At 41.0% G+C, this 12,396-nt stretch overlaps 1 protein-coding gene across 5 annotated transcripts in view; it reads left to right on the forward strand.

The window, feature by feature from the left end:
- LOC131943931 (unconventional myosin heavy chain 6) overlaps positions 1-12,396 on the forward strand; it is a 63,134-nt gene that overhangs the window by 12,684 nt on the left and 38,054 nt on the right. For all 5 annotated transcript variants that reach the window (XM_059304304.1, XM_059304305.1, XM_059304307.1 and 2 more), the window contains exons 6-14: positions 2,367-2,516; positions 3,157-3,249; positions 3,833-3,958; positions 4,488-4,724; positions 4,805-4,944; positions 9,273-9,390; positions 9,511-9,660; positions 9,762-9,873; positions 10,842-10,948. In XM_059304304.1, the coding sequence (XP_059160287.1) occupies positions 2,367-2,516; positions 3,157-3,249; positions 3,833-3,958; positions 4,488-4,724; positions 4,805-4,944; positions 9,273-9,390; positions 9,511-9,660; positions 9,762-9,873; positions 10,842-10,948 (1,233 nt within the window). The remainder of the gene's footprint in view (positions 1-2,366; positions 2,517-3,156; positions 3,250-3,832; positions 3,959-4,487; positions 4,725-4,804; positions 4,945-9,272; positions 9,391-9,510; positions 9,661-9,761; positions 9,874-10,841; positions 10,949-12,396) is intronic.

Raw genomic sequence — 12,396 nt, forward strand, 5'->3', positions numbered from 1 at the left:
AGTGCTATTGGTACAGAACTAGACCTGTTGTACTAGTGCTATTGGTACAGAACTAGACCTGTTGTACTAGTGCTATTGGTACAGAACTAGACCTGTTGTACTAGTGCTATTGGTACAGAACTAGACCTGTTGTACTAGTGCTATTGGTACAGAACTAGACCTGTTGTACTAGTGCTATTGGTACAGAACTAGACCTGTTGTACTAGTGCTATTGGTACAGAACTAGACCTGTTGTACTAGTGCTATTGGTACAGAACTAGACCTGTTGTACTAGTGCTATTGGTACAGAACTAGACCTGTTGTACTAGTGCTATTGGTACAGAACTAGACCTGTTGTACTAGTGCTATTGGTACAGAACTAGACCTGTTGTGTTAGTGCTATTGGTACAGAACTAGACCTGTTGTACTAGTGCTATTGGTACAGAACTAGACCTGTTGTACTAGTGCTATTGGTACAGAACTAGACCTGTTGTACTAGTGCTATTGGTACAGAACTAGACCTGTTGTACTAGTGCTATTGGTACAGAACTAGACCTGTTGTACTAGTGCTATTGGTACAGAACTAGACCTGTTGTACTAGTGCTATTGGTACAGAACTAGACCTGTTGTACTAGTGCTATTGGTACAGAACTAGACCTGTTGTACTAGTGCTATTGGTACAGAACTAGACCTGTTGTACTAGTGCTATTGGTACAGAACTAGACCTGTTGTACTAGTGCTATTGGTACAGAACTAGACCTGTTGTACTAGTGCTATTGGTACAGAACTAGACCTGTTGTACTAGTGCTATTGGTACAGAACTAGACCTGTTGTACTAGTGCTATTGGTACAGAACTAGACCTGTTGTACTAGTGCTATTGGTACAGAACTAGACCTGTTGTACTAGTGCTATTGGTACAGAACTAGACCTGTTGTGTTAGTGCTATTGGTACAGAACTAGACCTGTTGTACTAGTGCTATTGGTACAGAACTAGACCTGTTGTACTAGTGCTATTGGTACAGAACTAGACCTGTTGTACTAGTGCTATTGGTACAGAACTAGACCTGTTGTACTAGTGCTATTGGTACAGAACTAGACCTGTTGTACTAGTGCTATTGGTACAGAACTAGACCTGTTGTACTAGTGCTATTGGTACAGAACTAGACCTGTTGTACTAGTGCTATTGGTACAGAACTAGACCTGTTGTACTAGTGCTATTGGTACAGAACTAGACCTGTTGTACTAGTGCTATTGGTACAGAACTAGACCTGTTGTACTAGTGCTATTGGTACAGAACTAGACCTGTTGTACTAGTGCTATTGGTACAGAACTAGACCTGTTGTACTAGTGCTATTGGTACAGAACTAGACCTGTTGTACTAGTGCTATTGGTACAGAACTAGACCTGTTGTACTAGTGCTATTGGTACAGAACTAGACATGTTGTACTAGTGCTATTGGTACAGAACTAGACCTGTTGTACTAGTGCTATTGGTACAGAACTAGACCTGTTGTACTAGTGCTATTGGTACAGAACTAGACCTGTTGTACTAGTGCTATTGGTACAGAACTAGACCTGTTGTACTAGTGCTATTGGTACAGAACTAGACCTGTTGTACTAGTGCTATTGGTACAGAACTAGACCTGTTGTGTTAGTGCTATTGGTACAGAACTAGACCTGTTGTACTAGTGCTATTGGTACAGAACTAGACCTGTTGTACTAGTGCTATTGGTACAGAACTAGACCTGTTGTACTAGTGCTATTGGTACAGAACTAGACCTGTTGTACTAGTGCTATTGGTACAGAACTAGACCTGTTGTACTAGTGCTATTGGTACAGAACTAGACCTGTTGTACTAGTGCTATTGGTACTGAACTAGACCTGTTGTACTAGTGCTATTGGTACAGAACTAGACCTGTTGTATTAGTGCTATTGGTACAGAACTAGACCTGTTGTACTAGTGCTATTGGTACAGAACTAGACCTGTTGTACTAGTGCTATTGGTACAGAACTAGACCGGTTTTATTAGTGCTATTGGTACAGAACTAGACCTGTTGTACTAGTGCTATTGGTACAGAACTAGACCTGTTGTACTAGTGCTATTGGTACAGAACTAGACCTGTTGTACTAGTGCTATTGGTACAGAACTAGACCTGTTGTACTTGTGCTATTGGTACAGAACTAGACCTGTTGTACTAGTGCTATTGGTACAGAACTAGACCTGTTGTACTTGTGCTATTGGTACAGAACTAGATCTGTTGTACTAGTGCTATTGGTACAGAACTAGACCTGTTGTACTAGTGCTATTGGTACAGAACTAGTCTGGTAAAACAACGCTAGTTGATGTAATGTATGGTTTCATTAATGCCAATGAAATACTGTTTCAGGCCATTGAAAACCGTCATGCAATGGCAAAAGCACTGTACTCCCGAACATTTGCCTGGTTAGTCGATGCTATCAATAAATGTACCAACCCTGGAGCCCATGAGAAATATTTTATTGGAATCTTGGATATTTTCGGCTTTGAAAATTTTGAGGTAAGAATAAAGTCTATTGACACATTTTTCTGCCTTCAGTCCATCAACATGTCTGACTCTCAAGCTAGAACCCTGTAACCAGTTTTTTAAAAATTGGGGATATATACTTGTATAATTGAAGACAGTGCAATAATGAATAATTTTATGACATTTTCATTTGGAAGTAAAAAAAAGAATAGTCTACTCTGATTACTGAGTTCACCAATGCCGTATCTTTAAAAATGCAAAACAATTGTTACATTGTGTATTTGTGAAGAGAGACAGGTAACAGCTTTCTCCATTTTTATGCCACTCATTACATATTAATCTCATAGTGCTCAATGAAGATTTCAGGAGTAACTCAAATACATTTTTAGTTTTCCTAATCATGATGTATTGCTATTGTGTAACCAAGTACTGCTTGTATGTTTACAACTATATCAGTGGACAGGTTTTCTACTTCACCCCACTTAATGTACTTGACTTCTGTTCTATTGACTTAATGTACTTGACTTCAGTTCTATTGACTTAATGTACTTGACTTCTGTTCTATTGACTTAATGTACTTGTGTTCAATTGACTTAATGTACATGGGGTCTATTGACTTAATGTACTTGTGTTCTATTTTTTAAAAATTTATTACTAACTATGTATTTTTCAGACCAATAGTTTTGAACAGCTGTGTATAAATTTCACCAATGAAAAACTTCATCGTTTCTTCAATCACTATGTGTTTGCTCTAGAGCAGGAAACTGTAAGTTTTATTTAAGCATTTTAGATATAATTTTTTATTGACTGGCACACCCACCTTTAGCGTTTGATAGATTCACTTCTAGATATTTTGTTAGGCCCTTTTAGCTACTGGCACGTCCAGATACCAATTTTGTTAGAATCTTTTAGTTGAACCATGACTAAAGCTGGTCCTGGCCTTAAACAGCCTGTTTTGTCATAACGATGAGAGCAGCTGTGATTTATGTATATCTGAAGAGTTGCCACTTTAGTGATCAACACACATTAAGTATTTTTTAATAAAAAGTGATAGGGCCCACTGCATCATTCTGTAAAACCATTGGTTTTTTTTCCTGGTTTTGGCCATCCTCACTGGTATTATTGTCTCATGTTCAGCAAGCCTATGAAAAATTGTTTGATAATGCAATCTAATTGTAATATGACAAAACTATCCATTCCAATTGAAATTTTCTCAGTTTAGGGAAATCTTTCGAGTGAGATATTTAATCTGAGATATTTATTTCAGGGATCTTTATTCCTAAAGTGAAAACTATTCGACGCTTACAATTTGAGGACACCGGCGCTTACATTTATCTTATTTCTTACAGTACCGTCTGGAGGAGATAGAGTTTTCCCACATTACTTTCACTGACAACAGCAGGTGTGTCGAGCTGATAGAGAAACCACCTAAGTGTGTTCTCAAGATGTTAGACGAGGAGTGTCGTTTTCCACAGGTAAGTTGTTAGATGAGAAGTTTCCCAAAGGTAAGTTGTTAAATGAGAAGTTTTCTATACGTAACTTGTTAGATGAGAAGTTTTCCACAGGTAAGTTGTTAAATGAGAAGTTTTCTACAGGTAAGTTGTTAGATGAGAAGTTTTCTACAGGTAAGTTGTTAGATGAGAAGTTTTCTACAGGTAAGTTGTTAGATGAGAAGTTTTCTACAGGTAAGTTGTTAGATGAGAAGTTTTCTACAGGTAAGTTGTTAGATGAGAAGTTTTCTACAGGTAAGTTGTTAGATGAGAAGTTTTCTACAGGTAAGTTGTTTGACCAGTTAAGTCTGGGCGTATGATGCTCTTAGCTGGAAATACCAGCCCGCTGCAGAATGTTCTTCTTGTTAGGACAATGGCTGTGAAACACCCAGAAATAAAGGCAGGCTGAATATTATAAGACACATGTTGACACTCAATACTTCATTATTCTGATTAAACTTCCCTCTAATATTACAGTAAAGCAACGTTAACTTTTACATGAATTGTTTTTCAGGGTACAGACAAGTCTTATTTGAGCAAACAGCACCAGGAACTGGAGGAGCATGAGTATTACATTAAAGGTGATCGGCGCAACTGGGAGATTGAGTTTGGCATCCAACACTACGCTGGTGTCGTTGTATACAACATCCATGGCTTTCTTGATAAAAATAAAGACACACAGCAAGACCAGTTGTTTGAACTAATGCACACATCTACAAACTGTTTTGTTAAAGATCTCACACGCTTCCAGGTGGGTACTCTAGCTATTATGTTTTTGCTCTCACCATTTAGCATAAGTTAACAGACTAGCTTGTGTGTTTTCTCTTCTAGGATCTTCTAGGTGTGAGGCTTGAAATTTTACAAGGCAGACAAACTATATCCCGCACAGCTCGCAGCAAGCCTACTGTTGGGGATACATTTAAACATCAGCTTAATGCCTTGGTGGATGTCCTGGACCTGACCAATCCATGGTATGTATGTAAGCTTGTCCATGTAGTGCCTGCTGGGTAGTGAAGCTCAGTTCTTGCTGCCTGTATTGTAGGTATGTAAGCTTGTCTATGTAGTGCCTGTTGGGTAGTGAAGCTCAGTTCTTGCTGCCTGTATTGTAGGTATGTAAGCTTGTCCATGTAGTGCCTGTTGGGTAGTGAAGCTCAGTTCTTGCTGCCTGTATTGTAGGTATGTAAGCTTGTCCATATAGTGCCTGTTGGGTAGTGAAGCTCAGTTCTTGCTGCCTGTATTGTAGGTATGTAAGCTTGTCTATGTAGTGCCTGTTGGGTAGTGAAGCTCAGTTGTTGCTGCCTGTATTGTAGGTATGTAAGCTTGTCCATGTAGTGCCTGTTGGGTAGTGAAGCTCAGTTCTTGCTGACTGTATTGTAGGTATGTAAGCTTGTCCATATAGTGCCTGTTGGGTAGTGAAGCTCAGTTCTTGCTGACTGTATTGTAGGTATGTAAGCTTGTCCATGTAGTGCCTGTTGGGTAGTGAAGCTCAGTTCTTGCTGCCTGTATTGTAGGTATGTAAGCTTGTCCATGTAGTGCCTGTTGGGTAGTGAAGCTCAGTTCTTGCTGCCTGTATTGTAGGTATGTAAGCTTGTCTATGTAGTGCCTGTTGGGTAGTGAAGCTCAGTTCTTGCTGCCTGTATTGTAGGTATGTAAGCTTGTCTATGTAGTGCCTGTTGGGTAGTGAAGCTCAGTTCTTGCTGCCTGTATTGTAGGTATGTAAGCTTGTCCATATAGTGCCTGTTGGGTAGTGAAGCTCAGTTCTTGCTGACTGTATTGTAGGTATGTAAGCTTGTCCATATAGTGCCTGTTGGGTAGTGAAGCTCAGTTCTTGCTGCCTGTATTGTAGGTATGTAAGCTTGTCCATGTAGTGCCTGTTGGGTAGTGAAGCTCAGTTCTTGCTGCCTGTATTGTAGGTATGTAAGCTTGTCCATGTAGTGCCTGTTGGGTAGTGAAGCAAGAGATGAAGCTCAGTTCTTGCTGACTGTATTGTAGGTATGTAAGCTTGTCCATGTAGTGCCTGTTGGGTAGTGAAGCTCAGTTCTTGCTGCCTGTATTGTAGGTATGTAAGCTTGTCTATGTAGTGCCTGTTGGGTAGTGAAGCTCAGTTCTTGCTGCCTGTATTGTAGGTATGTAAGCTTGTCCATGTAGTGCCTGTTGGGTAGTGAAGCTCAGTTCTTGCTGCCTGTATTGTAGGTATGTAAGCTTGTCCATGTAGTGCCTGTTGGGTAGTGAAGCTCAGTTGTTGCTGCCTGTATTGTAGGTATGTAAGCTTGTCCATGTAGTGCCTGTTGGGTAGTGAAGCTCAGTTCTTGCTGCCTGTATTGTAGGTATGTAAGCTTGTCCATGTAGTGCCTGTTGGGTAGTGAAGCTCAGTTCTTGCTGCCTGTATTGTAGGTATGTAAGCTTGTCCATGTAGTGCCTGTTGGGTAGTGAAGCTCAGTTCTTGCTGCCTGTATTGTAGGTATGTAAGCTTGTCCATGTAGTGCCTGTTGGGTAGTGAAGCTCAGTTCTTGCTGACTGTATTGTAGGTATGTAAGCTTGTCTATGTAGTGCCTGTTGGGTAGTGAAGCTCAGTTCTTGCTGCCTGTATTGTAGGTATGTAAGCTTGTCCATGTAGTGCCTGTTGGGTAGTGAAGCTCAGTTCTTGCTGACTGTATTGTAGGTATGTAAGCTTGTCTATGTAGTGCCTGTTGGGTAGTGAAGCTCAGTTCTTGCTGCCTGTATTGTAGGTATGTAAGCTTGTCCATATAGTGCCTGTTGGGTAGTGAAGCTCAGTTCTTGCTGCCTGTATTGTAGGTATGTAAGCTTGTCCATGTAGTGCCTGTTGGGTAGTGAAGCTCAGTTCTTGCTGCCTGTATTGTAGGTATGTAAGCTTGTCCATATAGTGCCTGTTGGGTAGTGAAGCTCAGTTCTTGCTGCCTGTATTGTAGGTATGTAAGCTTGTCCATGTAGTGCCTGTTGGGTAGTGAAGCTCAGTTCTTGCTGCCTGTATTGTAGGTATGTAAGCTTGTCCATGTAGTGCCTGTTGGGTAGTGAAGCAAGAGATGAAGCTCAGTTCTTGCTGCCTGTATTGTAGGTATGTAAGCTTGTCCATGTAGTGCCTGTTGGGTAGTGAAGCTCAGTTCTTGCTGCCTGTATTGTAGGTATGTAAGCTTGTCCATGTAGTGCCTGTTGGGTAGTGAAGCTCAGTTCTTGCTGCCTGTATTGTAGGTATGTAAGCTTGTCCATGTAGTGCCTGTTGGGTAGTGAAGCTCAGTTCTTGCTGCCTGTATTGTAGGTATGTAAGCTTGTCTATGTAGTGCCTGTTGGGTAGTGAAGCTCAGTTGTTGCTGCCTGTATTGTAGGTATGTAAGCTTGTCCATATAGTGCCTGTTGGGTAGTGAAGCTCAGTTCTTGCTGACTGTATTGTAGGTATGTAAGCTTGTCCATATAGTGCCTGTTGGGTAGTGAAGCTCAGTTCTTGCTGCCTGTATTGTAGGTATGTAAGCTTGTCTATGTAGTGCCTGTTGGGTAGTGAAGCTCAGTTCTTGCTGCCTGTATTGTAGGTATGTAAGCTTGTCTATGTAGTGCCTGTTGGGTAGTGAAGCTCAGTTGTTGCTGCCTGTATTGTAGGTATGTAAGCTTGTCTATGTAGTGCCTGTTGGGTAGTGAAGCTCAGTTCTTGCTGCCTGTATTGTAGGTATGTAAGCTTGTCCATGTAGTGCCTGTTGGGTAGTGAAGCTCAGTTCTTGCTGCCTGTATTGTAGGTATGTAAGCTTGTCTATGTAGTGCCTGTTGGGTAGTGAAGCTCAGTTCTTGCTGCCTGTATTGTAGGTATGTAAGCTTGTCCATGTAGTGCCTGTTGGGTAGTGAAGCTCAGTTCTTGCTGCCTGTATTGTAGGTATGTAAGCTTGTCCATATAGTGCCTGTTGGGTAGTGAAGCAAGAGATGAAGCTCAGTTCTTGCTGCCTGTATTGTAGGTATGTAAGCTTGTCTATGTAGTGCCTGTTGGGTAGTGAAGCTCAGTTCTTGCTGCCTGTATTGTAGGTATGTAAGCTTGTCCATGTAGTGCCTGTTGGGTAGTGAAGCTCAGTTCTTGCTGCCTGTATTGTAGGTATGTAAGCTTGTCCATGTAGTGCCTGTTGGGTAGTGAAGCTCAGTTCTTGCTGCCTGTATTGTAGGTATGTAAGTTTGTCCATGTAGTGCCTGTTGGGTAGTGAAGCTCAGTTCTTGCTGCCTGTATTGTAGGTATGTAAGCTTGTCCATGTAGTGCCTGTTGGGTAGTGAAGCTCAGTTCTTGCTGCCTGTATTGTATGTATGTAAGCTTGTCCATGTAGTGCCTGTTGGGTAGTGAAGCTCAGTTCTTGCTGCCTGTATTGTAGGTATGTAAGCTTGTCTATGTAGTGCCTGTTGGGTAGTGAAGCTCAGTTCTTGCTGCCTGTATTGTAGGTATGTAAGCTTGTCCATGTAGTGCCTGTTGGGTAGTGAAGCTCAGTTCTTGCTGCCTGTATTGTATGTATGTAAGCTTGTCCATGTAGTGCCTGTTGGGTAGTGAAGCTCAGTTCTTGCTGCCTGTATTGTAGGTATGTAAGCTTGTCCATGTAGTGCCTGTTGGGTAGTGAAGCTCAGATCTTGCTGCCTGTATTGTAGGTATGTAAGCTTGTCCATGTAGTGCCTGTTGGGTAGTGAAGCTCAGTTCTTGCTGCCTGTATTGTAGGTATGTAAGCTTGTCCATGTAGTGCCTGTTGGGTAGTGAAGCTCAGTTCTTGCTGCCTGTATTGTAGGTATGTAAGCTTGTCTATGTAGTGCCTGTTGGGTAGTGAAGCTCTGTTCTTGCTGCCTGTATTGTAGGTATGTAAGCTTGTCCATGTAGTGCCTGTTGGGTAGTGAAGCTCAGTTCTTGCTGCCTGTATTGTAGGTATGTAAGCTTGTCCATGTGGTGCCTGTTGGGTAGTGAAGCTCAGTTCTTGCTACCTGTATTGTAGGTATGTAAGCTTGTCCATGTAGTGCCTGTTGGGTAGTGAAGCTCAGTTCTTGCTGCCTGTATTGTAGGTATGTAAGCTTGTCCATGTAGTGCCTGTTGGGTAGTGAAGCTCAGTTCTTGATGCCTGTATTGTAGGTATGTAAGCTTGTCCATGTAGTGCCTGTTGGGTAGTGAAGCTCAGTTCTTGCTGCCTGTATTGTAGGTATGTAAGCTTGTCCATGTAGTGCCTGTTGGGTAGTGAAGCTCAGTTCTTGCTGCCTGTATTGTAGGTATGTAAGCTTGTCCATGTAGTGCCTGTTGGGTAGTGAAGCTCTGTTCTTGCTGCCTGTATTGTAGGTATGTGAGATGCCTGAAGCCCAACTCTGGCAAACGTCCCAATGACTACCAGGACAAGGAAGTGCTGCTCCAGCTCAAGTATTCGGGCATGCTGGACATCATCCGCATCAAACGGGAGGTATGGCATAGGACTTTTATTTAATTATCCTCATCTCATTTAAGATAATTTTGCCTCTTTCTCAGGAATTCCCTATTGCTTTGATTGATACAGGTTTTATTTAAATGTTCTTGGTTTCAGGGCTACCCTGTGCATGTCCCAATAGAAATATTTCTCAGTAAATATGCCATCTTGTCAGACAACTTAGTTGACAACTCTAGTGATGCTGTTAAAAACATTCTCACCTCCCTTGGATTACCTAAAACTGAGTGGCAAGTTGGAAAAACAAAGGTAACTTTAACGTAAATTAAAGCCCTACAACAGACTTATTGCCCACTAGATGGCACTTCTTGCCAAAATTTGGTCTACAGCTGTTATGTTTTTTAATTTAGATTTTCATGCGCAACAGTGTGTTTGAACCTCTAGAAGAAAGAAGACAGGACCTGTTGAAAAAAAAAGCTGTTTTAATTCAAAAAGTCTGGAGGGGTTTTATATGTTGGAGAGGTAGGTTTCATTAGATGTGTGTGTGGGTTTTACTATGACAAATGATCTCAGACAAAAGATCTCCCAACAAAATATGTTAGGACATGATCTCAAGGAGATATTAAATGAACATTTTAAATATATGGCATGCTGGTTTTCATTTAGTAGAATATAAATTGAACAATTAAAAAAAGTGAAATATGAACATGGAAATTGAAATACACCACATTAATGTTCAAAATTTCTCTAAAAATAGTGATTAGAATCATCTGTCTTAAAAACAGTTTTTGTCGAATCGCTAAGGGAACATCTAGATGACCTTTTGACAATAGTTAAAGAAAAAGGTTATTTCCTCTTAGTGCCAGTTTCTGCCATCTTAGTGTTTCAATCTAATTTTAATATACTAATATACATACTTATGTTGATAGATATAGATGTATATTACGGTCAAAGCACACATTGGCTGACCCTCATCTCCCATTGACCGGCCAAAGTCTGAAATTTTTATTTATTTTGGACATTGGCCCGGGAGACAATTGCAGCAAGTGTAGCCTATGCTGGCGGTCAGTGATTGTAAAGATTTGATGGTTCATGGTGATTCTGGAATCAACATCACTGGCCATCACTTCTGGTTATTGGTTGGATGAGTGGGTTTTATTAGTGGATTGGTTGGATGAGTGGGTTCTATTAGTGGATTGGTTGGATGAGTGGGTTCTATTAGTGGATTGGTTGGATGGGTGGGTTCTACTAGTGGATTGGTTGGATGAGTGGGTTTTATTAGTGGATTGGTTGGATGAGTGGGTTTTATTAGTGGATTGGTTGGATGAGTGGGTTTTATTAGTTGTAGAAGAAAGTGGGTTTAATTAATTGTATAGTTTGCTATTGGTTCTATGGGTGGGGTTTATTAATTTAATGACTCTGGTCTACATATTTGAAAGGTTTTTAAATCTATAGAAAATATACTTTTTTCATTGTGCTGCAATCGTCAGATTTTCAAAGAAGGCGTCAGGCAGTTCTAATACTACAGGACAGCTTCAGGTCATTCAGACTGAGACTTGAATTTCTGCGCAAGCGAAGGGCTGCCATTACTTTACAGGTGTGTATCTAAAGCTCAGATTTCATCAGATAATGACCTTCCCTTTTGAGCTGGAAGAACCTTGATGCTGTTATAACAGATTCAGTTTATTTGGCACTATTCCAAAGGCCCAACGTTATTGTCTAGACCCTCACAAGATTGTCTAGACCCCAGAAGATTGTCTAGACCCCAGAAGATTGTCTAGACCCCAGAAGATTGTCTAGACACCAGAAGATTGTCTAGACCCCAGAAGATTGTCTAGACTCCATAAGATTGTCTAGACCCCATAGCATATGATTGTCTAGACCCCATATGATTGTCTAGACCCCATAAGATTGTCTAGACCCCATATGATTGTCTAGACCCCATATGATTGTCTAGACCCCAGAAGATTGACTAGACTCCATATGATTGTCTAGACCCCAGAAGATTGACTAGACTCCATATGATTGTCTAGACTCCATATGATTGTCTAGACTCCATATGATTGTCTTGACTCCATATGATTGTCTAGACCCCATATGATTGTCTAGACCCCAGATGATTGTCTTGACTCCATATGATTGTCTAGACCCCAGAAGATTGTCTAGACCCCAGAAGATTGTCTAGACCCCAGAAGATTGTCTAGACCCCATAGGATTGTCTAGACCCTCATAAGATTGTCTAGACCCCAGAAGATTGTCTAGACCCCAGAAGATTGTCTAGACTCTATATGATTGTCTTGACTCCATATGATTGTCTTGACTCCATATGATTGTCTAGACCCCAGTAGATTGTCTAGACTCCATAAGATTGTCTAGACTCCATATGATTGTCTAGACTCCATATGATTGTCTAGACTCCATAAGATTGTCTAGACTCCATATGATTGTCTAGACTCCATATGATTGTCTAGACTCCATAAGATTGTCTAGACTCCATATGATTGTCTTGACTCCATATGATTGTCTAGACCCCAGAAGATTGTCTAGACCCCAGTAGATTGTCTAGACCCCAGAAAATTGTCTAGACTCCATATGATTGTCTAGACTCCATAAGATTGTCTAGACTCCATATGATTGTCTAGACTCCATATGATTGTCTAGACTCCATAAGATTGTCTAGACTCCATATGATTGTCTAGACCCCATATGATTGTCTAGACCCCAGAAGATTGACTAGACTCCATATGATTGTCTAGACCCCAGAAGATTGACTAGACTCCATATGATTGTCTAGACTCCATATGATTGTCTAGACTCCATATGATTGTCTTGACTCCATATGATTGTCTAGACCCCATATGATTGTCTAGACCCCAGATGATTGTCTTGACTCCATATGATTGTCTAGACCCCAGAAGATTGTCTAGACCCCAGAAGATTGTCTAGACCCCAGAAGATTGTCTAGACCCCATAGGATTGTCTAGACCCCATAAGATTGTCTAGACCCCAGAAGATTGTCTAGACCCCAGAAGATTGTCTAGACTC

Source organism: Physella acuta, unplaced genomic scaffold (genome assembly GCF_028476545.2).
Source record: "Physella acuta isolate Inbredline_101_S28 unplaced genomic scaffold, ASM2847654v3 ptg000473l, whole genome shotgun sequence".
Taxonomy (NCBI): Eukaryota; Metazoa; Mollusca; class Gastropoda; family Physidae; genus Physella; species Physella acuta.